The 25608-nt window shown below is 36.6% G+C and overlaps 1 protein-coding gene across 1 annotated transcript in view; it reads left to right on the forward strand.

Annotated features, from left to right (window-relative positions):
- Positions 1-25608, forward strand: part of LOC150105113 (disheveled-associated activator of morphogenesis 2-like) — a 575640-nt gene that overhangs the window by 42267 nt on the left and 507765 nt on the right. Inside the window, exon 3 of the mRNA XM_090396160.1 lies at positions 16677-16766. Within this exon, the coding sequence (XP_090252286.1) occupies positions 16677-16766 (90 nt within the window). The remainder of the gene's footprint in view (positions 1-16676; positions 16767-25608) is intronic.

Here is a 25608-nt window from a genome sequence, read left to right on the forward strand (position 1 = left end):
ATAGTGAAGAAGCTAGTTGTTGATGATCCTCTCTATCACTCTCTAAAGTACTAAGGTGAGAGTAATGGGATGATAGTTTGATGGCTTTCTTCCCTGCTGTTGGGTAGATGACAGCTTCTATAGTTAATACAGGATGAGTGTTAATTCTGAACACATCTCGAGGGATGCCATCTGGACTTTTACCTTCTGTCAAAAGATCAGAAGAGATATGCAGTGAACAGGAGGTTCCTGGTATTGCAGGAGGTGATTTATCTTTGTCATCTATGAGAAAAGTGTAGGAAAAGTGTTGTGCCAAAAGAAAAAAGGCCCACCTTATCTTTGGGTGATGTTACTTTCTACTATCAGGATGTGAAAGAAGTGAAAGCAAGGATGGTAAGAAGTTTACCAACAACCTTAGTGAGGGACTAGAAGGTTTGACTGCCATTTGAACACAGAGCAAGCTTATTGCATTTGGCTCTTATGAAATCTGCTTTGATTTTGTTGATAATTTTCTTACATTTGTTTTAGGCTGTGGTGTAGGCTACTGGATGGTTCTAGTCACAAACTCCAGCTATTGAATATATGCTGTATTTTTATCATGTACTACAAAGCACATTTTTTTGAGAAGCATTATTTGGAGAGAGGCCAGTGGTTTGCAGGGGAGTGAGAATAAAGACACACATACTAATAAGAATTGTTTGGTCAGAGTATATTATGATGAGCGAAGAAATAGTAATCTCATCATGGAAAAGAGGCATAGAAATTCCAGAAGTCATTGCTCTTTGCAGGGTTTGATAATGCCATGGGGTATGAGGCTGAGATTAGCTGAGAGGAAATTGTCCTATAGAAAAGGAGATTATGATCATAATCATAATCATATGTGGATATGATTATGATCAGTGTTGTAAAGAGGTATCCACTCCTTCAGAACTGAGATACATTCAGTTTCTTGTTTATACTTGAGGCAACAAGAAAAAGTGTACCTGACTTTGTCACATTAATGTTTAGGCCTCAAACTTGAAAGAAGTTGACTGCTTAGTTGAGGAGTTCCTGCAAGCCTTCTTTAATAGAGGCTATGAGTATAAGATCATCACTAAATGTCATAGCATTAACAGTGGTTGTGTCAAGAGAGTAGAGTAACCAATATGGCTCAGAAGAAAGTGAAGAAACTCATCAATGACACAACTGAAGAAAATAGGAGGGTCTCCTTGGTGTACAACCCTAAGTGCTAGGATGGACATCCATCTGGATCCCAGGGTAATAGTAAGGGAATTTGCAGAGTAAATCTCTGACACATAAGCAAGGAGGACATCCTGCAATAGACAAGATATCCTAATTCATTAACATCAGTGTGTTGATGAATGCTGTATATGAGAAGAAAGTGGGAAAAACAGAAACTGGAGACCTTACTTTGGAGATGAAACATATCAGTAGCCACTTCACATCTCCAATAAACAGGACAGTGGTGTTTCACTAGGTAATGGAAAGACATCTGCCTCCAGAGGTCTAGTTGGCATTTCCTTCAACTAGGAAAGATATTCATATAAGGCAATAATACTTGTCACACCAGAGTCCTGTTTATGGAAATAGTTTTTCCATTGGAAGGTAGGATTGATTTGCTTGATTGAAGCTGTGTATTGTGGATCAGATCACCAGTTCATTAATGACTAACATGGTGTGTGGTGTACCAAAAGCAGTTCTGCATATGCTTGGCACTGTCCAGAAGAGGGCGATTCAGTTAAATGATCACCGTTCTCTTAAAAACCACATTCCTGCCATTGAGGTTTTGCTGTGTGCCTCTTCTGCAAGTATTTGCATGGGTGCAGTTCTATCAAACTGGCTGACACCACTTCTCTACTTCCCCCGAAACTCATAAACACATGAGATTTGGTATTCATTCATTGTCCAGCTGCAAACACACTAAACTCACCTCTCATTCTTCTCTGTCATGCCTTCTTTGTAATCTGAAACAATCTTCCCTATACAGTTTTCATAGGGGACAAAACCTTCATTTGTTCAAAAAACATATCAGCAGGTTCATTGTTCTTCTTTACCACTTGACCAACAGTGTACTAATGTACTATAGGTCTCACAACCTTTCATCTCTGAGATTTAAATAAAAAAGTTATTTATTTTTTTATTTTATTTTATTAGTGTGACATGATTAACAAAAGACAGTATGATAGTGGGATAGAATGTGAAGGATATAGTGTGTTCAGGGAGGATAGAGAGAAAAGAATGGTTTGGAGGAGTGTTATTGATGATAGCCAATGAACTGCAACCAAAGAGAGTAGAAGTTGAACTGCAGGCCAGTGAAAATAGCACATTTGAGGATATCTGGTATTTGATTGAGGCCAGCAGAACAAAATATACAGTTGGATGCTGCTATAGACCAGGGGATGGAAAAGATGATGGAAATATTATGCATTGGCAAATAGACTCAGTGAGTGGAAGGCAGGTAATTATTATGGGGGATTTTAGCTATGCGAACATATATTGGAAAAAGGAAAGGACACATGGGAGGAAAGAAATGAAATTTATGCAGTTACTAAGAGATAATTACCTGAGATGTGATGGAATATACTAGGGGTTCAAGAGTAATCGATCTAGTAATTGCATCTGAGAATTTGTCTATAACACCACCAGCTGGTGAGAGTAATCATATGGTCTTGACCTGGAAGGTGGCTAAATATCTGGAATTTCAGTTAAGTTAGTATGACAAGCTTAAGAGATTGCTTGGATCGGTGCTGTGGCATGTAATACTGCAAGGGCTGGATGTGCATAGGAAGTGGTAAAGGAGTGTTTGAAGGAGCTAATGGCAGACTGCATACCTAGAGTCAGGAGAGTAAATCAAGAGGAAGTTAAATGAATGAATATCATCATTAAGCTGGAGCTGCAAAAAAAAAAAAAAAACTATCATGGAGGGAATTTAAGGAGAAAATTGACCCACAGGCACATGAACAGTACAAGGCACAGGCCAGAAGGGTAACTAGTGAGGTAAGAAAGGCAAAAGCAGATTATGAAAGGAAGTTAGTAAGGCTAAAGAGAATCTGAAACAGTTCTTTTGATATGCTGCAAGTAAAAGAAAAAATGTATATAGCAAAATGATTTTAAGGAAAGCCAGTGGTAGGAAGTTAACGGAATCATTCAAAATAGTAGAATTACTAAGTGAACACTTTGTAAGAGTATATCAACCAAGTGGTGATATTGCAGGAACAAGAGAGCCAAAGGCTTGTATGGGAACTGAGGTAAATGAAATGGAGATTCATATTATATTACAGAACCTTAATGTGAATTCAGCTGTAGGATTGGATGGTATACTAGATCGAGTTTTACACGAAGCGGTGAGGGAATTGTCAGTGCCCTTGACCATATTGTTTAATTTAAGTCTCAGGTCTGGGTTAGTCCCAAGAGGGGGGTGGAAAGAGGGGAAAAATAGTTTCATTGCATAAAGGAGGCCCCAAGACTGATGTACAAATTACCAACCTATCAGCATATCAGAAGTTGTTGCCAGAGTATTGGAGAAGTTGGTCAGGAGCAAAATGCAGGAATGGATAAATGGAAATTGGATACTGTATGGGGGGTAACATGATTTTTGAACTGCTACTGTTTAATTTGTACATTAATGTGGCAAAGTGTTAAGTTATGTATTAAAGTTTATTATTATATTAAGTTATTAAAGTTTAGGGATCACATGGAAAACGGGGCTGAAGCAGCTCATCAGATCACCTGGTTACTGAAGAATACTTTGACGAGCAGAGACAAGCAGGTTATTGTTCCTCTTTATTGAGCCTTGATAAGACTCCATCTTGACTACTGTGCAGATCTAGGTGGCAGAGTTTCTTGGTGATGATGAGGAGGAGGAGGTGGAGAGGATTCAGAGGCGAGTGACCAAAATAGTAGCAGGTCTATGGAATGAACGTTATGAGAACAGGTTGAAGATGTATGGGTTACAGAAACTGGTTATTAGGCAGAAAAGGAGTGATATGATTGAGACATATAAATTACTGAAAGGTTTTTACAAGATTAATTCAGAGGAAAATTTTCAGAACAGGTGTGGTGGTGGGAGAACTCGGGCCATCCATGGAAACTGAGTAAGGGTATAGTTAGCAAGGATGTTAGAACTAGGTTTTGTGCTTGGAGAGTAGTGAATGAGTGGAATAGGTTACCATAGTCTGTTGTGAGTGCCATGACTGTTAATGAGTTCAAAGTACAGAATGATAGATACTGTGCAAATGTTGGATAATTCTTGACATGATGTTTAGCGCTTCCCTCAATGAGTCTAATGACTCCTTGGAGTTGCCCGTAATAATAATAATATTTTTTTTATTTTTTTATCTGTCCTTTACCTGAAGTGAGGTTACCATCAACAGTTCACCAAAGTAGTACTGCTGTAGCATATTGCAAAGAATCATCATGTATATATATATATATATATATATATGTATGTTAATGCTAATATTCGAAAGTCATTAATGTTAACATTCCCTAGTTATTGTCAACATTGACAGAATCACATCATTCTTTCTTCTTCTTCTTCCTTTCCAGTAATAGGCCTAGTGGCTTGTTTTTGTTTCTTCCCATCTTTTCAAATGCCATCATCTTTCCTTTTTCCTTGAGGTCGATATCTCTTTATCTCTCTGGGTAGTCATTCTTTCTGTATATTGTCTCCATCTCACTCTATAAAGATTGATATAGTCTAAAACAGATGACACCTCAGTTCCTTTAAACTTTTGAAGTCTAGTCTATGATATCCAGCTGTTTTGCACATGAATTTAATTCAGAACTTATCAGTCTTTTCCCATCTGCTTGAGTTATGGTCCAGGCTTCTGAAACATATGTTAGGATCGACCTTGCTATTGAGTTATGGATTCTTATTCTTGTTTATTAAATGTGAATTGAATATCTGATTGATAGTTTTTGTTATTCATATATAATTAGTTATTTTATGTTCCATGTCTTTCTCTCTTTCATAAGATAAAGTGGTAGCCTAGATATTTACAGGTATTAACCCATTCTATAATATCATCAGTGACGCAAACTTTGCTTCTAATTGGGTCTCGGCCTTTGAATGCCACAACTTTGGTTTTGGAAGTGGAAATTTCCATATTGTATGTTTTTTGCTATTTCATTTAATGAAAAGACTACTCACTGTAGTAAATCTTCGTTATCTTCAATTAGAACCTGGTCATTGGTGAATAAAATTCTTATTTGTTAATATTGTAATAAAATTGCATCAATGGTGGTGTAATTATTTATGTGAATGCCAAAACTGGTTGTTTCCCTCCACTCCCTTATAATATTCTTAATATAGACATTAAAGAGGAGTGGTGATAGACTACATCCTTGTTGGACATCTGCATTTATGTTCTGTGATTCACATATTTGTGCAGCTATCTTTACTGTAATTTGATTTTTGTTATATATATATATTGAAAATTGCTTTAATTAACTGACTAGGAATGTTATCATCTCTTAAAATTTCAAGTAGCTTAATATAATTGAATTTATCAAAAGCCTTTTTATAATCTATGAATAATATATGGGTCTCTAAATTGAATTCTTTTCTTTTTTCTATCAGGAACTTGAGAGTGAAAAAGGCGTCAGTGCAGGATCTGCTTTTACGGAAACCATTTGGTTCCTCTCCAAAAATATTTTCATAATATTTGGTCAATTTAGTCTTTAAGAGACTTGAATATATTTTATATCCAGTGTTTAAAAGGCTAATGCTTCTGTTTTGACATTCATTAATATTGCCGTTTTTGAAGATGGGGGACGATCATAGCATTTTGCCACTTTTCTGGTGGTAATTGGTAATTGGCCATTTAGGATCTTATTCATGAATTCTAGTAGTCTGTATCTGAAGTTGTCTCCAGCAAATTTGAAAAGTTCCATATTGATACCATCTTCTCCTGGGCTTCTATGGTTCTTGCATTGTTTAAGTGTTGACTCTAAATTTTCAAGGATAAAGTAGTCTGTTGAATTATTTGCAGATAATGGTTCTGAGAGTGGGTTGTCATCAATTGTCCTAATTCTTTATAGTATTTAAGCCAGTCCTCCAAAGGTATGGTATTGATCTTGATTGATTCTCTCAGGTTATTATTCATGTGTCTTATAAATTTATATGTTTGTGTTTGAAGTTTATCTTGTGGGGGAAACATGTATTGATGTCACACGTAAATAATGATCTAATTCAATTTCAAAACATCGGAAGACTCTAAATTGTTTTCTAAATTGGTAGCAAAATTGTTCCATTGAATTCTATGTCTTTTATATGTTTCTCTTTTTGCTATTGCACTTTTGTGTTTATATTCAATTTCATCCTCTATTTTGTTTGTGCTTAACCATTTTTTATAGGCCTTCCTTTTTTCATCTATGATTTTCTTAATTTCTGGGTCCCAGTTACAAAGACCTTTTTTTTTTTCTTTTCCATTGTTTTTTCATTCCCACGTTTTTCGGGCTGAATCTCCTAAAATATTGCAGAGATGATTCCACTCTTCATTAATAGAGTCATCTGAGTGTAGTTGCTGTAATTTTTCCATCATTTTTTGCTGATATAGTTTTCTTTTATCAAAGTCAGATAATGAGCTAACTTTGAATCGAAGTTCTCGGTTTTCTAATGAATTCAGGTACTTTATCCATCTTGAGGGGAACTGTATTGATGTCACACATAAATAATGATCTAATTCAATTTCAAAACATCAGAAGACCAAGAATGAATCTACCTATTTTATTATATGTTATTGTATAGTCTATAATAGATTTTGATCCTCTTGCTGACCATGTGAATTTATGAACGTCTTTGTGTTTGAACATTGTATTTATTATTCTTAGATTATTGTAGATAGAGAAATCAATTAATCTTTGGTCATTTCTATTTTTTATTAATTCTATTAAAGTTCCAAGAAGTTAGGCAAAGTGGTTCTTTTGCATAAAGGTGGCTCTAAAACTGCAGTAGTTAATTACAGACCAATAACCATCTTAGGAGTAGTGGTCAAAGTATTGGAAAAGTTGGTTAAAGACAAAATTCAAGAATGGGTGGATCAGGAAATGATACTCTATAGAGTCTAACAAGATTTTGTTAAAGGCAGATCCTGCCTTAGCAATCTATTAACTTTTTATAATAGAATGACATCTAAGTTGGATAAAGGAACTGGCTACACAGTGGTATTTCTGGATTTTGCTAAGGCTTTTGACAGGATACCCCATGGAACATTGTTACGCAAATTGGAGCAGATGGGAATGGATACTAAATTGGTGATATAGATAGGAGAATGGCTCAGGGAGAGATACCATAAGGTGGTGTATGGAGGAGCAGAGTCCAGAATGAGGCAAGTGACCAGTGGTGTGGCTCAGGGCTCTGTGCTTGGGCCATTGTTGTTTAATTTGTATATAAATGATATAGGAAATGGCTTAAAGGGAGATATTCAGTTGTTTGCTGATGATGCAAAGTTGGGTAGTGCAATAAAAAATCAAGCTGATGTTTAAAGTTTGCAGGATGATTTAAATAACCTGGTAGAATGGGCAAAAGGTAATGGATGTCAGTTCAATGTGGAAAAGTGTAAAGTCATGCATTTTGGGATTAAAAGATTACCAGATGTGTACTACATTGGTGGAACAGTACTCCAAGAGATTGATGAGGCTAGGGACTTAGGGGTGTTGGTAGATAGGGAAATGAAGTTCAGGAGACACATTGCTTAGGTGTCCAAGATTGCACGTAGGATTAGGATTACTTGGTTGTTGAGGAACACACTGACATCCAGAGATAAAGAGGTTATTATTCCCCTTTATAAAGCATTGATACTTCCACATTTGGATTACTGTGCTCAGGTCTGGTCACCTGGATTCCTTGGAGATGAGGAGGCTGTGGAGAGGGTTCAGAGAAGAGTGACTAAGTTGGTGAGTGATGTAAAAAATGCTCCCTACATTGATAAATTGGGAACTTGTGGATTGCAGAGGTTGATTGATAGGCAGAGAAGAGGGGATATGATAGAAACATTTAAATTACTGAAAGGTTTTTATAGGATTGATGCAGGGGAAATGTTTCAGCTGTGTGATAGTGATGGAAGAACAAGAGATCATCCCTGGAAATTAAAGAAGAGTGTCCTAATAAATTACTAATTATATGAAGCCAAAGGCTTCAATTCGGCGACATAAACTTATTTAAGTTAAGGGATATTATATCCCATATTGTTTCTTAATCGAATAAGAAACTCAAAGAGTTTAATGCTGAATATAGAAACTATATAAAGTTCGGCGATTCCAAGCGTAAGCAAATACCTGGATATTGCAACATCTGACCCATTTGGTAGTGCAAAACTGAGGCAACTCATAATAAGGGTGGAGCAAGCTCCGATCACCATTCTTGATATTTACCCATAATGTGAACTTAGCTCCTAGGAGCTGTATTACTGTTCTGCACTATGAGAGAAGATCGGTTTCAACCTTTATTGAGGTCTTATCATGTCGCCGAATTGAAGCCTTTGGCTCTTCATATAATTAGTAATTTCTTAGGACACCTTCTTGGCAATTCTCATAGGCAGAGAAGAGGCAATTCTCATAGGCAGAGAAGAGGCAATTCTCATAGGCAGAGAAGAGGGGATATGATAGAAACATTTAAATTACTGAAAGGTTTTTATAGGATTGATGCAGGGGAAATGTTTCAGCTGTGCAATAGTCATGGAAGAACAAGAAGTCATCCCTGGAAATTAAAGAAGAATGTGGTTAACAAGGGTGTGAGAACAAGGTTTTTTGCCTGGAGGGTGGTGAATGAGTGGAATTCATTGCCTGACTTAGTTGTGAGTTCTTTGTCTGTAAATGAATTCAAGAAGAGATATGACATGACAGATATTGTTTTGTTAGTTTGGGTCTTCTGCAATGAGTCTACTGACTCCATGGAGATACCCATAATAATAATAATAATAGCATAATTTTGGATTTTCATATTGTCTACACGAAAGCTTAAATCACCCATCAGTAATAACATATCATTTTTGTTTATTTTTTCTGTTATATTGTTATACAGAAGTCCAAACTTTCTTCTTCTCTCTCCTCCTCTGGAGTGTATAATACAAGAATCGTGAGATATCCTCTGTTAAGTTTCAGTCTGAGTTGTAATATTCTTTCATTTCAGTATTTATAGTTATTGATGTTGTCTTTAAGGGATTTGTGGATCATCATTGATACTCCTGCTCTTGCTCTCTGGTCCTCTTGTACTCCACTATAGATATGCATGTAGTCATCGGGGTCACACTTGGAAGCTCTAAGAGCGTGGTTAGTAAGAGTTAGTAATGAGTAATGAGTTAGTAATGAGTTGCCAGAGGTGATATTGATTGCATCAAAGTTGAATAGGTTTAAGGAGATGCATGATAGGTATTATGTTAATGAATAGAGTAGGTCTCCCATGATGAGTCTTTTGACTCCATTAAGTGCTCATATAAATTATAATAATTATTCTTATTATCATCCTAAGAGCCCATGAAATCAAAGACTCATCAAGGAAGTCCCTTTTTTTTCATACAGCTCATCATACTGTGTCTTAAACACATTCCGATTCTCTGCAGACACCATGCTCTCAGGCAATGTATTCCAATCATTCATCTTCTCTCATTCCCTTGTTCACACCCTACTTATATAGTGTTCAGGGATGACCTTTTGTTCTCCCCCCCAGTCTCCCACCATTTTATGAAAAACCTCTTCAATGTTAATCCTATAACAACCCATTACCTACTTGTACATCTTTATCATATCATCCCTGTTTGTGTTTCAAAAAGGAATTACTGTGAGTCGGCATATTTAAATATTTATAATACCAGAATTAACCCACATAAAATATTATTTATTAGTATAATTTTCACCTGACTGAATATCACAACAAAGCTGATAGAACAATAACTGACAATTCCAAAAGGCTCCAGCTAAGTAGCTAATGTAAGATAACTAAAAAAGGTCATTAACACGTTCGCTGCCAACTACGAGTACTCGTAGTTGGTAAACCAGCCCCACAAGCCAGCTACGAGCATACTAGTATGACACTTATCGCCGGCAACGAGATTACTGTACTGACCTTGAAGAAGTGAAAATGCTTGGCTTGTGGAGCTAGCATCAAAACTGTGTATTCTCATAGAAGGTATATGCTCTGCACAAGCCAACTACGAGTATACTTGTAGGACGCTTACCGCCGGCAACGAGATTACTGTACAGACCTTGAAGAAGTGAAATTGCTCGGCGTACGGGAACAGACTATGCCGAAGTAGCGTGGCAGCGAACGTGTTAAATTTCCTAAAAATCAGTTAATCTTTCCTAACTTTTTTAAAATTTTGTTTGTGTATATATATATATATATATATATATATATATATATATATATATATATATATATATACAAAGCAATTTTATAAGCTAGGTTTTAATCATTTTTCCCAAGTAAGCAAACAGACAAGTAAGTCAAGTTTGCACCTGAACATAGTTCAAGTCTAAGGCAACTCGTGGTAAAGGTGGAGGAAGATCCAATCACTTTCCTTAGTATTTCCCCCTACTCCACCTTTACCGCAAGTTGCCTCAGACCTGAACTATGTTCAGGTGCAAACTTGACTTACTTGTCTGTTTGCTTACTTGGAAAAAAGGATTAAAACCTAGCTTATAAAATTGCTTGGTAAACATAGTATACTCAAGTTAAAAAACTTTCTACATATATATATATATATATAAGTTCATCGAAGATGAAGTGCACTCTGGACGCCCGACTGAGGTCACTACAAAGGAAATGATTGACAAAATCCATGGTATCGTTATGGAACACCTCTGAGTGAAAGTGTGTGAGATTACTGAGATTGTAGGCATCTGAACTGAATGGGTGTATAATATCCTGCACGAAAAATTGCACATTTAAAAGCTGTGTGCCTGATGGGTGGCACGATTGTTGACTGTTGATCAAAAACACATTTCAATGCAGTGTTTGGCAATGTTTAATTGCAATTTGCAGGATTTTTTGCATTGATTTGGGACTGTAGATGCAACTTGGATCCACCACTACACACCTGAGTCCAAGCAGCAGTCAAAACAGTGGACAATGCCTGGTGAAAGAGAACCCAAAAAAACAAAGACCTTTTTGTCAGCTAGAAAGGCGATGGCCACTGTTTTTTGGGATTCCTAAGGAATTATCATGATAGACTATTTGGTTATAAGAAAATAACAGGAGTCTATTATGCATCATTGTTGGACCATTTAAAAGAAGAACTGAATCAAAAATGGCCAAGATTGATGCACAAAAAAGTGCTCTTTCATCAAGACAATGCATTGTCCCACACATCAGTTGTTGCAATGGCAAAATTGTTTGAATTGAGGTTCAAATTGGTTCCACATCCACCGTATTCTCCGGACTTGGCCTCGTGTGACTTCTTCTTGTTCCCAAACTTAAAAATTTGGCTCAGTGGGAAAAAATTTTATCGAACAAGGATGTCATCAAGGCTGTCAATGACTATTTTGCACAATTTGACAAATCCTACTTTTTAGATGGGATGAAAAAATTGGAAACTTGCTGGACCAGATGTGTAGACTTCGATGGAGACCATGTTGAGAAAGAAAGGTGATTTTTTTCCAAAAAAATGTGTTTAACTTACTTTTTTTACCAAACTTTTCAAACAACTATCATAAGTCCCTGATTATACCACATCTAGCTTACTAAGCAAAAATCTGGTCACCAGGATTTGAAGAGGATGAAGCAACCTTGAAAAGAGTACAGAGGCAGATAACAAAAGTAATATTAGGGCTGTACACTGTCTGCTTTTAAGATAGATTGAGAGCATACTAACTGCAGGCTTTGGTGGATAGAAAATGAAGGGGTTGGTATAATTCAGAGAGTTAAACTGTTGAGAAGTAATTACAGGATTAACAGTAGGGAGATTTTTCATGTAGTAGAACATGGGGAAGAAATGAAGACAGAGTCATTCCTTGAAGTTGTGAAAGGAGATTGTGAGTAAGTGAATGGGAAGTGTTTTTGCATGGAGGGTGGTTGTACTGTGGAATTAATTTCCTAATAGGGTGGTGAATGTGCAGACAGTCAATGGGTTTAAGGAGTGGTATGATAGACTTTGTGTTGCCTGAGGTGGGCCTCTTGCAATGATTCTTATGACTCAGTGTGGAGGTTGTGAATAATACTAATAATGATATACATGCTATATTATTAGCCATAACAGGTCTAGGCTGTAATAACTTAGCTTAGAAACATAATTTGAGTAATTCTAGGGCAGTTTTCTTGTTTTTATAATACATTGTTATTTTTATAGTTAATCCTATAGTTGTTACTACCAGATGTGCTAAGGCATCTCTCTCTCTCTCTCTCTTTTTTTCTCTCTTTCTCTCTCTCTCTCTCTCTCTCTCTCTCTCTCACACACACACACACACACACATAGAGTCCATTTATACCAATAAATTCCAAGAAAAAACATGTTAGCTATATTTTGACCAGTAAACTAATGAGGTTTATAATTTCTTTTAAAATTCAGTGAGTAATACAATTATTTACGTTATAAGTGAACCTTGTAAGTTATAAGTTGTGAGTGAATGTAGCAGTATATTTGAGCTGTACTAAGAAAAGTGTTTTTAAGTAGTGTATATTGTGGCTATTTATTAAATTGTACTACATTTTATCATGTTGAATACAAGTGTCCTTCAGTAGTGTTTGGTTTGTTTGTTTAATGTGTGTTTTTTCTGCTTGTTCCAACTACTTCATTCCTACTGCTTCTGCTTTTGAAAATGGTATCCATAAAGAAGTGCATGTCAGCAGCACGAAAAGCTTCACATGAAGGTTTGGATTTTGCCCTGGATTTTTCCTAGTGAATGTGTTGCCAAAATTGCTTCGTGCATTCACAGGAAAATGCAAAAGACTGTTATTGGACCGTTAGAATGAATGAAAAGAAGGAAAGCATTGATTATGTGAAAAGTGTATTGATATGTTAGAGTGATTAGAAATGGGAGCTAGGGTAGGGACCATAGAAGAAGAGCTTAGGCAAGAGTTAGTAAAAATGAAAAGTGAAATGAAATATCTCAAAGATAAGATTAAACCTAAGGAAGAGATTGGCTGATGCGAATGAGAAGGATGAAGTTAGTGTTATGAAGAAAGAGTCAAAGGATAATCACATATTATTGTATGAGGATTTGATAATTAGAGGTGCCATGACCTAATAAAGTATACAATCTCTTGGTAGAACAATGAAACAAATAATTGATGATTTGCTGAGAAGGAAAGAGTGAGTATCAGAATTAGTGGTAGTTGTGAGCACAAATGACTTAGTTGGTGAAAAAAGAATGTTAGTAGAGACTTGAGGATAATAGTATTGTTGGAAAAGTTATTAGCATGTTGCTCAGATATGACAATAGTGAATTGAGAAGTAGAGCAAAGATAATGAATAGCAAGATGGCTGAGCTGTGTGAAACAAAGGGAATTCAGTTTGAAAATCTGTGGAGTGAATTTGAAGGAAAGTTGGAATGATTTAAAGTTGATGAATTTCATTTGAATAAGTTTGGTGTTGTGCATTTAAAAAAGCTATTATTTAAACCAAAGAGAGGTGCAGTATGGTAGCTAGAATAGAGAATGTCGGTGTTGATAGAATGGCCTCAAAGACACAGGAATTGTTATGTTTATATACAAATGTAAGGAGGATTCGAAATAAGAGAGCTGAGTTTGTCATATTGATTGAGTCAATATGTCTAAAGCTAATTGGTATGAGTGAAACTTGGTTGTCTGAGAATGATGTGATATCAGAAATAGAAATGGAAGGAGATATTTTCTGGAAAGATAAAAAGATCAAAAGAGCTGATAATGATTGTAGAGGAATTGTGTCCACAAAGTGTGGAAATTGAGAATGCACAGATTTTGAATCTGTGTAGTGTAAAATTGAAATTAACAGGCTAGTATATCTGATAGGATGCTGTTATAGACTACGAAATGTAGAGAATACTGATTATGAAATGTTTAGGCAGTTTGGCTAGGAATGTAAAAAAGAAGGTATTCATAATGGGAGACTTTAATTACAGGAATATAGAATGGAAGGAGGAGATAGTATATGGGAACAAGAAGAATGATGTTGAATTTCCTGGGGATGAGTATCTTAAGCAGCATGTGACTGAAGCAACTAGAGGCTTTTGTGATTTGGATTTGGTAATAATTTCACAAGATGTAGTTGTTAATGAGGTATTGACACTGCTGTTAGTTGGTGAGAGTGATCATTAGGTACTTGCTTTGGAAGTGGTGAAACAAGAAAAGGTTACTGCCAAAAACTGATATGTGTGGATGTATAATGAAGTATAAGGTGGGTGATTGTGAGAAACTCTGTAATCAACTAGCATCAATACGTTGGGTAGATGAGATGTGCAGAAAAGATGTCGACAGTGCATGGAAATACATAAGGCAGTATCTGACACATGCAGTATATAACTGCATAAAAAGGGTTAAGCAAGTAAATGGAGTATGAGTGAAATGGATGAACAGTGAAATCAAGCAGGTTGTGTTGGAAAAGAAAATACTTTGGAGAAGGTGCAAGACAGGTGGTGGGGATCAGATCCATGAAGAGTATATAGTGCAGGCTAGGAAGGTGATGAACATGGTAAAGAAAGAAAAGGTGCAGTATGAGAGGAGATTGGCTTGTCAGAACAAAGATAATTCCAGGGAATTTTTCTGCTATATGGCAAGCAAGAGAAAGAATAATTATGGAAGGTTGACACTGAATGATAGTCGTGGCAGCAGAGTGACTTGCAAAATAGTACCACTCCACACGCATGGTTCTAGGGCAGAGGTTTCCAATTTTACACTAGTCTGTATAATTGTAGTTGTAGTCAATGTGTTGGAGAGATTGGTTAGGAATAGAATAAAAGATTCGGTTGATGGACATAGTATTCCTTATGATGGTCAGCATGAATTGGTAAAGGGTAGGCTTTGTGTTAGCAATTTTCTTGCATTTTATGACAAGGTGACAAGTGTGTTAGATAAGGGACTATTATATACAATGATACTGGTGGACTTTGCAAAAGCATTTGATAAACTACCACATGATAAGTTGGTGTACAAGCTACAGATGATAGGAATAGAGGATATATTGGTTAGATGAATTGGAGATTGGCTCTCTGAACAATTCTAGCAAGTTGTGTATGACTGAGTAGTGTCTCAAAAACAGAGAGTAAGCAGTGGAGTGCCCCAAGGCTCTGTTTGTGGGCCCCTGCTGTTTAACTTGTTTGTAAATGATATATCATGTGGGTTGACTGGGGATCTTTAGCTATTTGCTGATGATGCAAATTTGGGGAGAATTATAAGTAGCATCACTGATATTAATTTCCTTTAGGAAGACAGCAGACTGAAGTTTGGAGGGCATATTGCAGATGTTGCAGAGACTGCACATCATAGTGTGGCTATGATACAAAGTACTCTTACATGTAGGGGGAAGGAGGTGGTTGTGCCACTGTATAAAGAGCTGGTCAGACCCACTTGGACTATTGTGCTCAGAATTGGTCACCGGATTTTCATTGCGATGTATAAATATTCAAGAGGGTCCAGAAAAGAATGACTAAGACAAAATCAGAACTTTGGAATGCTGGCTATGGAGAGAGGTTGAAGAAATGTGGACTGCAGAGTTTAGTGGATAGGAGGAAATTATTTAATATGATAGAGACATTTAAGTTAATAAGGACATTTTATTGGATTAATCCAGAAGGTATTATAAAAAGAGAATAATAGTCAGTGAATGGAATGCATTACTGGAATATGTTGTTAATGCAGGGAGTGTTAAGGATTTTAAGATTCTGTATGATAGATTTGTCTGTTGAATGAACCTCCCATGAAGAGTCTGCCAACTCAATGGAAGGTGTAATAATAATAACAACTTAAAAAACACAATGAAAACAATTAATTATTCTAATATCAGATTTTTTGGCAGCTGTTCCTTATGTAATATGTGATTATTAGGCCAAAATTTGATATTCCTAAGTAGCTTATTAGTTTTCAATGCAGCTATTTTTTAATTATTATTATTAAAATTTTTATTTGTACTCCATGGAGTCAAAAGACTCAGTGCAGGAGACCCACTCTATCCATTAACACAATGCCTGTAATACATCTCCATAAACCTATTCACTGTTGGGATACTCACAACCACTTCTGACAATCATTCCACTCATTCACCGCTCTCCAAGTAAAGAACATAGTCTGCACACCCTTACTAACTGCACCCTTAGACAACTTGCAAGTGTGACCTTTCATTTTACCCATACTCCCCATGTATTGAAAAATTTCTTCATAACATCCCTTTAGTAACGTATTAGTTTCTATCATATCCTTAGTTCATATATATTACACATACTACACAGTTCATTCAGATTCCCAAGACAATAATACTGTCTGTGGCTCCTGTGAAACATTATAAGTTTCCCAGCAATACTTGTTTAATAATCAGTTTGATTCCATAATTTATTTGCAGCATACTTATATATAACAATATGATACTGAATCGAGTGTTTTTTTTTTTTTTTTTGGAGGGATTGGTTAAGTACTGTTTCTTATATCAGAACAATATTTTATGTAATAAATATCATAATGATGTAATAAATAAAGCAAGATCAAAATTTTAGGAGAAAATTGCTCACAGTTGGACTACATGATCTTTCATGTCAGTTAAAATGTTAATTTTTCAATTTTTTGTTTCTAGGAAGAACTTGATCTTACTGCTGCAAAAAAGGAGGAGATGTTTAGCCTTCCTCCTGAAAAGAAATGGCAACTTTACCTCCAGAAAAAGACAGTGAGTTTATATATATATATATATATATATATACTAAATTCTTTCCAAAAAGAGTAAAATTACTTATGCTTAATAATCAAAAAATATATAGTTCAATAATCATCTGGCAATATTATCTCCAATTTTTTCTGGTCCATGTGCACGTGAAAAACATTTTGTGCGCAGATTTCCAATTTCATATTCAATGTGTATAGTTGCCTCTGCTTACGATAGCAAAAGTCACAAGCCACAAACTCTTAATTTGATACTTCTAAAATTGGTGATGACATCTTTGTTAAAAGATCTTGTACTTTGCATGCTAAATATTTCTATAAGAGCATATATTTAGATATTGTTGTCATATCTAAATATTTTGCCATGTGCAAATTGTATATTGTTCTTTGATGGTGCAATCTCAACATATTTGCCCAATCACTCAAATTTAAATGAATGTACAGTTCTTTTCTCTAATTTTGAAGTGACATTTTGAGTATATAATGCACTAAAATTGTTAATGTAATATTGTTCATATTATTATGGTATCATTGAGAAGTCCTTAGATTCATTGTGGGAGATCCACACCAACTTTTAAACACAGAATACCTCTCATACCTCTCTTTACATCGATTCGCTGCCAGAGCGCTCACAACTACTCGATGAGTCCATGGACACCCTGGAGGTGTCATGTAATAATAATAATAATAAACTAATTCCGGTAATCCATTGCATTCATTCACCACTCTCCATGCAAAAAATCTAGTTCACATATCCATACTAACCACACTCTTACACAATTTCCATGGATGATCCCTAGTACTCTATATTCTTCATGTATTTAAACATTTCCTTTGTGCCAATTTTATAAAACCACTAATAAGTTTCTTAAACTCATAAGTTTCTCTCTTGTCTCCTCTTTTCTGCCTCTACCTATCAACTAAACTTTGCAACTCAAACACCTTCAACCTATCACCAGCTTAGTCACTTGTCTTTGATCTTCTCTACCATCTTCTGATCCCCAAAAAACCAGCTGACCAAATCTGTGTACAGTAGTCAGAATGCAGCCGAATCATAACCTTATAAAGAGGGATAATAACCACCTTATCTTTACTTGTTAGTGTCTTTTTCAATATCCAAGAATTCTTGAGCTGTTTTAATATCTGTTGCAATGTGCCCTCTAAATTCAACTCTTTGTTAACCATCATCTCCAAGTTCCTATCCTCATCAATTTCCTGAAACCCGGTACTGTCAATATTATACACAGCGTATCACCTCACATTTGCAATATTAAATTGGCAATCATTGTCCTTTGCTCACAATACAAATTTATTTAAATCATCCTCAGGATATCTATATCATATGACCTTCCTGTTTTTCAACATCAGCAAACAACTGAATAACCCCATCCTCTTCTTTCCCTATATTATTATATACAAATTAAAGAGTAGTCGAACTAGTACAGAACACCCCGAGGTACTCCACTAGTCATTCTCATTCTCCTAGATTCCACTCTGCCATATAACACTCTCTGGTGTCTGCCTGTTGGCCACTCCCCTCTATCCACGCAACAAGCTTCATATCCATTCCCATTTGCTCTAACTTCTGTAATAGTTTTCTGTGTGATGGTCTGTCAAATTCTTTGCAAAGTCCAGCAACAGTACAAAGTTCAGTGTAGTCAGTTTCTTTATCTAATTCCACTGTCACTGTATTATAAAATGTGAGTAAATTACTAAGGCAGGACTTACTTTTTACAAAGCTGTACTGCCCACCATAGAGTATAGTGTCCCTATCCACCCACTGTTGGATTTTACTTTTAACCAAATTTTACAATACTTCAACAACCACTCCTGGGATATTAATTGACCTGTAATTTATTACTTCTGTCTTGGAGCCACCTTTATGAAATGCCTTACTCTCTTTCCACTCTCTTGGAAACTCGCCAGAGCTGAGATATAGATTGAACAACTTCATCGGAGGCATTGCCAGTCTTTTGAACATTCTTATAGCACACGAGCTGACATGCCATCCATTCCCACTTTGTTCATATTGATATTTTTCAATATGCTGAACACCTCCTGTTCATCTACCTTCAATTTTGACATGAGTCTCTGTCACTTCAGCAACTCAACTCTTTCTTTAGTCCCTGTAACCTTCCTACTATCAGCATTGATTAAAGTTATCCTTCCATAGTTATTTTCCTCTTACTGGCTACATAATAAAAAGACTGTTGGACTTACATTGGTCTTCTTAGCTAATATCCTGCCATAATCTGATTTGACTTTTAAAGAAAAAGTGATTAGCATACCCATGAGCAGTACAAAATGCATATGTCATAAACAATGTTTTATTTTTTTGCAGCTCTTGCTTTATATCTCTACTCATCTATTTAACCCCACTTGGTTTATCCTCTTGACCATGGGTATGCAGTCTGATACTGCTTCTCACAAACAATTCCTGATGACTTCTCATGAACTGCTGCCATTCTTTCTAGTAGCAGAATTCTGCTATAGCATTCTAGTAGTTTCTCAAACATTACACTACTCCAAGATGCCTCCCAAGTCTGTCATAATTATCAGCTTTATAGTTCAACATAAACCATTTCTTGACAGAGAATTCCACATGTTTAGCAACTTCCCAGAACAAGACTGCATGGTCACTCTCTTCCAGTAGAAACAAATTGTCTACCTTGTTTATGGATATATTTTCTGATGCTGTTACCAGATCCAGCATCCCCTTTTCTTCTCTATGACATGCTGTTTCAGGTAATTATCTCTTTCTTAGCAACTGTATAAATCCCTAGTAGGAGCCACCACTAGGTGATAAGTGTTAGACATTGGTCATTGTGTAGGCTGCAACAAGATAAGTTCATTTTATATTTATTGTGTGACAATATTATCTAATTTTTAGATTACGTGTCCTTGTATAATATTTAAGTGTAGAACGGAGTCTATGATTAAAATTTTTAGGCAGCATTCCTTGAAATCACTTCTTAATGCTCTGGTACAAAATAGCTGTGAAGGCAGATCATTGCCAAGGTTGGCATGAAACACAAATAAAGTGAATGGCATGGGTTTTCATGGGTACAGAGTTGTGTATTAGTGTGGGGAGGGGGGGGGGGGAAGATGTTGCAGATGTTTATGTGGAGAGACTGAATAAGAGAACAGAGTGAGTGCAGGTATGCACGAAGTGCAATATTCTGATAGACCACAGCACTTGTTTAAATCAGAGTAAGGAATGTGGTGTCATAACTGAAACAATTATTGAGGAAGACTGTGTGAATGTCATGAAGGTGTGTGAAATTGATAGTGAAGAAAAGAGTGTGATTGGTGATAAAATGTGCGATAATGATGTTGAAAAACAGGACACAATTAATGGTAAGATGGCGAACAGACACACAGGGGCAAACTAACTTGCGTGACTGATTGTGAGATAGCGAGAGTCAATGATAATGAAAAAATGATGCAAGATTTGAAAGCTGAGTTCGTGAAGATGAGGCAAGAGAGAGAGAGAGAGAGGAAGCACATGTGAAGTGAAATGAAGAGAATTGTAGATATGTTTGGAAGAGTGAAGAAGATGGAAATGAATAATGTTAGTATAAAAGAGGTAATGAAAGACTCGTGAGTGGCATTGTATGGGGATTTGATTATTAGAGGTGGGGTGAATGAGAAGAAGCACAAGGATTGTTTTCCTGGAAGTAAAATGAATAGAGTGATTGAGGTGTAGTATGAGGAGTAAGCGAGCAAAACAGTTGGTAGTGGTAGTAGGAAAAAATGACTTTAACTGCATATCAAGAGGTTGTTGAGAAGAATAACAGATAATAATGTGATAGGAAAGGTAATTAGTGTATTGTTAAGGTATGACAGTGATAAGATGATGTGGAGAGCAAGGATTATAAATGATATGTTATTGGAAATGTGTGAAGAGGGAGCTCATTTTCATAATGTGTGGAATGAGCTCCAAGGACAAACTGAACGAGTGAATAACAGCGATGAACTGGATTTGAATGGTTTGGTTTGAGTCATTTAAAAAGGCTGCTGCCAGAAATTGGAGAAATGAGTGCAGAGAATGAATTTGAGCAAGTAAGAAGTGATGTGAAGAGTGAGAGAGAATAAGGAGAAAAAAAGATTAAAGTAGAGAAGTGGGTAGCATGAGTGTAGAGAATAAGAGAACAAGTATGCAAGATGACAAGGAAACAAGAGTGGACAAGGGAACATAGCATGAGAAATGGCACTCAAAGTGAATTCACGTGTAGAAAAAAAGGTAAGGGGATGATGTGGGGGAAAACAGTTGGACTTGAAGCAAGTTCTGGGATGAATATGACGAAAAAGAAATGGCTTGAGGAAATTATGGAGAAGTCACATCTAATAAGCATGATCAGTAAAACTTGTTATAGATCCAGGAATGAGCTGTTATGTTTGTATATAAATGCTAGAAGTATTAGAAACAAGAGAAATGAAATGGTTGCATCGATTGAGTTCTTTCACCCAAAAATTGTTGGAATAAGTAAGATATGGTTGAATGATGATAACATCCTGACAGGAATAGAGATGGACAGGTATGATGCTTTTCATGAAGATAAAAAGGGTAAAATGGAGTACTATTGATGATAGAAAAAGAGTTATGACCATACAAGGTAGAGATGAGAAATAGTGGCAGTATGGAGTGAGATAGAGGTGAATAGAATGAATAACCTTGTTGGATGTTCTATAGATCTGGTAATGTGGAGGGTAGTGGCCATGGTAACGTATAGCAAATTAGCCAAGCAAAGAGGAAAAGGGTGATTTTAATTCTGGCAATATACAGTAGAATGAAATGGCAACCCGAAGAAAAGAAAATGAATTTCCCCAGAGGGAGAACTACTTCAGACAGTGTGTTACAGAGGACACAGGAGGATTAAGGCTCTTAGATCAAAAAGTGGTATACGGTCGATGCGAATCTGCCAGATTAAAGGTGACCAGTGATGTACCTCAGAGTTTAATCCTTGGACCATTATTGTTCAATCTATACATTAATGATTCATGACTTATTTTTCACGGTATTAACAACACCACAAACACTTTTATCAACAATGATGTTTTATTAACGCTTATATTTCACTGATTTTCAACTCAGCATCATCGGAGCACAACACACATGTAAACACGACAGTGAGTGAGTGAAACAATATAATTGCAAAAGACAAAAGATCTAAAGTCCTATTTTTGGCGCCCCTCTAACGAGAAAAAAAAAAAAAAAAACCAGCAGTTATCCAGGAGTTTTTCTTAGGATAACCGTCTCCCAAATTTTTGGCAAATCAATGCAACCATATTTGTTAAGGTTGGGAGAATTCTTCAAAGCCATTGCTGACTCAAAAATAATCTTTCAGATCTATAACGACTCCTAAATAGCACATTTGTTTTCCTCCATCTAATCCTGTGTGAAGGAGTGTCCAAAGCGTGGTCTGCCAGTCCTGACTTGCCATAGTAATAGTAGCGAATGTATCTTTCATGTTCTTCCAGGCGGATGTTCACTGATCTTCCTGTTTGCCCATAATAGGCCAAGTCATAGTCACACGGAACTTTATACACTCCTGGGTGTGCTAAAGGGTGAAGTTTATCCTTAGGCGAGTGGATCAGAGTTGACAGCTTGACATGAAGTTTGAAAGTGGTGCGAAGGCCATGTTTCAACAATAAATTGGCTATCTTTTCCGATGTACCTCTGATATAGGGAATAGAAATGGTCATGTTGTATTCTTGTGTATTAGGGGAGGGCAGAGTAATGGGCCTATGTATTATTTTATCTATTTTGTAGGGATTGTAGCTGTTGGCTAAGAACGTATGACGCAGGTATTGGAGTTCAGTGGTCAGAGCTGTATCATTAGAACAAATGGCTCTGGCTCTGTGTGTAAGTGTTTTTAAAATGCCATACTGTTGGACTGGATGATGATGTGATTGTTTATGTAGGTATCTTCCTGTGTGTGTAGGCTTTCTGTAAATAGAAAAAGATAGTGATCCATCTGAAAGGCTGATGACTAATGTGTCAAGAAATGGTAAACAGTTATTTGATTCTTTTTCTACTGTGAAGTGAATTGTGGGGTGTCGGCTGTTTAGGTAGGTGACAAAAGCATCCAAAGTGTCTTGTCCATGGGGCCAGATGGCAAACACATCATCTACATAGCGTAACCACACTTGTGGCTTGTATGTAGCTGTGGTAAGTACTTTGTTTTCAAAGTGTTCCATGTAAAAATTTGCTAACGGGGGAGAGATGGGGGGAACCCATAGCAGTACCATTAATCTGTTTGTAGAATTCGTCCCCCAATGTAAAGTAACCTGCATTCATGGTAAATTGAAATAATTCAAAAATATCTGGGGGAAATTTAGACTTGATTAAATCAAGAGTGTCTATAAGTGATACATCGGTAAATAAGGAGGTGACATCGAAACTAACCATTATGTCTGAATCTTTTAGGATTAGAATAAGTTTAGTTTAATCCTTTATCCAAGTGTGAGCAAACAAAGTTTGCGCCTGAAAGTATCTTCAGGACTGGGGTAAGGTAGTGCAACACCAGGCGACTTGTTGCAAAGGTGGAGAAAGATCTCATCACTCCTATCTCAGTATCTCCCATAATGCAAAGCACATCTCCTTGCAGATATGTGTGATGCTGTGCATTAAGGCAAGGGCCACTGCCCATACCGGTTTCGACCTTTATTGAGGTCTTGTCAGTGGGAGCCAGGCCCAGTAGTGGAGATACAAAGGCAGAAGCAATGAGAGGTCATCCTAACCTATAGGAGTTGCCAAAGGGTGTGCAACCTTATTATTAAATTACTCCAGATTCAGAGAAAGATGTTGAGACTTTATTTTTCACTTGGTTAGACTATAATAAGTTTAGTTTAATCCTTTATCCAAGTGTGAGCAAACAAAGTTTGCACCTGAAAGTATCTTCAGGACTGGGGTAAGGTAGTGCAACACCAGGCGACTTGTTGCAAAGGTGGAGAAAGATCTCATCACTCCTATCTCAGTATCTCCCATAATGCAAAGCACATCTCCTTGCGGATATGTGTACTGCTATGCATTAAGGCAAGGGCCACTACCCATACTGGTCTCGACCTTTATTGAGGACTCGTCAGTGGGAGCCAGGCCGCACTGACGAGATAATAATAAGGTTGCATACCCTTTGGCAACTCCTATAGGTTAGGATGACCTCTCATTGCTTCTGCCTTTGTATCTCCACTACTGGGCCTGGCTACCACTGACGAGACCTCAATAAAGGTCGAAACCGGTATGGGTAGTGGCCCTTTCCTTAATGCATAGCATTACATATATCCGCAAGGAGATGTGCTTTGCATTATGGGAGATACTGAGATAGGAGTGATGAGAGCTTTCTCCACCTTTGCAATGAGGCAACGAGTCGCCTGGTGTTGCACTACCTTACCCCAGTCCTGAAGATACTTTCAGGCGCAAACTTTGTTTGCTCACACTTGGATAAAGGATTAAACTAAACTTATTATAGTCTAACCAAGTGAAAAATAAACTCTCAACTTTTAGTATTAGATTTTTAACCAGTGTTTTGAAATGGATTGAATTTTTTACAAAAGTAGAGGAGTTGTCAGTAAGGGGGGGGCAAGCGACTTGGCTAAATGCCGGTTCAGTTTATATGTGGGTCTATCTATGCTATCAACTATGAGGCGTAGGGGAATATTAGTTTTGTGGATTTTTGATAATCCATAAATACGGGGTGGTTTAACATGAATTGGTTTTATTTTCATGATGATTTCTTTGGGCCATGATGTCACTTTTTTCAGTAATTTTCGGACTCTTTTCTTTTGAGACATTATAGGGTCTCGATGTATAATTTGATATGTGGAACTGTCACATATGAGATCTTGCATTTTTCGAAAAATGCAATTTAGATATTTGCATTATGTGACAGTTCCACATATCAAATTATACATCGAGACCCTACGATGTCTCAGAAGAAAAGAGTCCGAAAATTACTGAAAAAAGTGACATCATGGCCCAAAGAAATCATCATGAAAATAAAACCAATTCATGTTAAACCACCCCGTATTTATGGATTACCAAAAATCCACAAAACTAATATTCCCCTACGCCTCATAGTTGATAGCATAGATAGTCCCACATAAAAACTGGCCCGGCATTTAGCCAGGTAGCTTGCCCCCCTTACTGGCAACTCCTCTACTTTTGTAAAAAATTCAGTCCATTTCAAAACACTGGTTAAAAATCTAATCCTAAAAGATTCAGACATAATGGTTAATTTCGATGTCACCTCCTTATTTACCAATGTACCACTTATAGACACTCTTGATTTAATCAAGTCTAAATTTCGCCAGATATTTTTGAATTATTTCAATTTACCATGAATGCAGGTTACTTTACATGGGGGGGACGAATTCTACAAACAGATTAATGGTATTGCTATGGGTTCCCCCCATCTCTCCCCCGTTAGCAAATTTTTACATGGAACACTCTGAAAACAAAGTACTTACCTCAGCTACATACAAGCCACAAGTGTGGTTACGCTATGTAGATGATGTGTTTGCCATCTGGCCCCATGGACAAGACACTTTGGATGCTTTTGTCACCTACCTAAACAGCCAACACACAAAATTCACTTCACAGTAGAAAAAGAATCAAATAACTGTTTACCATTTCTTGACACATTAGTCACCCGCCTTTCAGATGGATCACTATCTTTTTCTATTTACAGAAAGCCTACACACACAGGAAGATACCTACATAAACAATCACATCCTCATCCAGTCCAACAGTACGGCATTTTAAAAACACTTACACACAGAGCCAGAGCCATTTGTTCTAATGATACAGCTCTGACCACTGAACTCCAATACCTGCGCTATACGTTCTT

The sequence above is a fragment of the Typopeltis vanoorti genome, chromosome 7, assembly GCF_054136105.1.
Source record: "Typopeltis vanoorti isolate ZY-2024b chromosome 7, IOZ_Tvanoo_1.0, whole genome shotgun sequence".
Classification (NCBI taxonomy): Eukaryota; Metazoa; Arthropoda; class Arachnida; order Uropygi; family Thelyphonidae; genus Typopeltis; species Typopeltis vanoorti.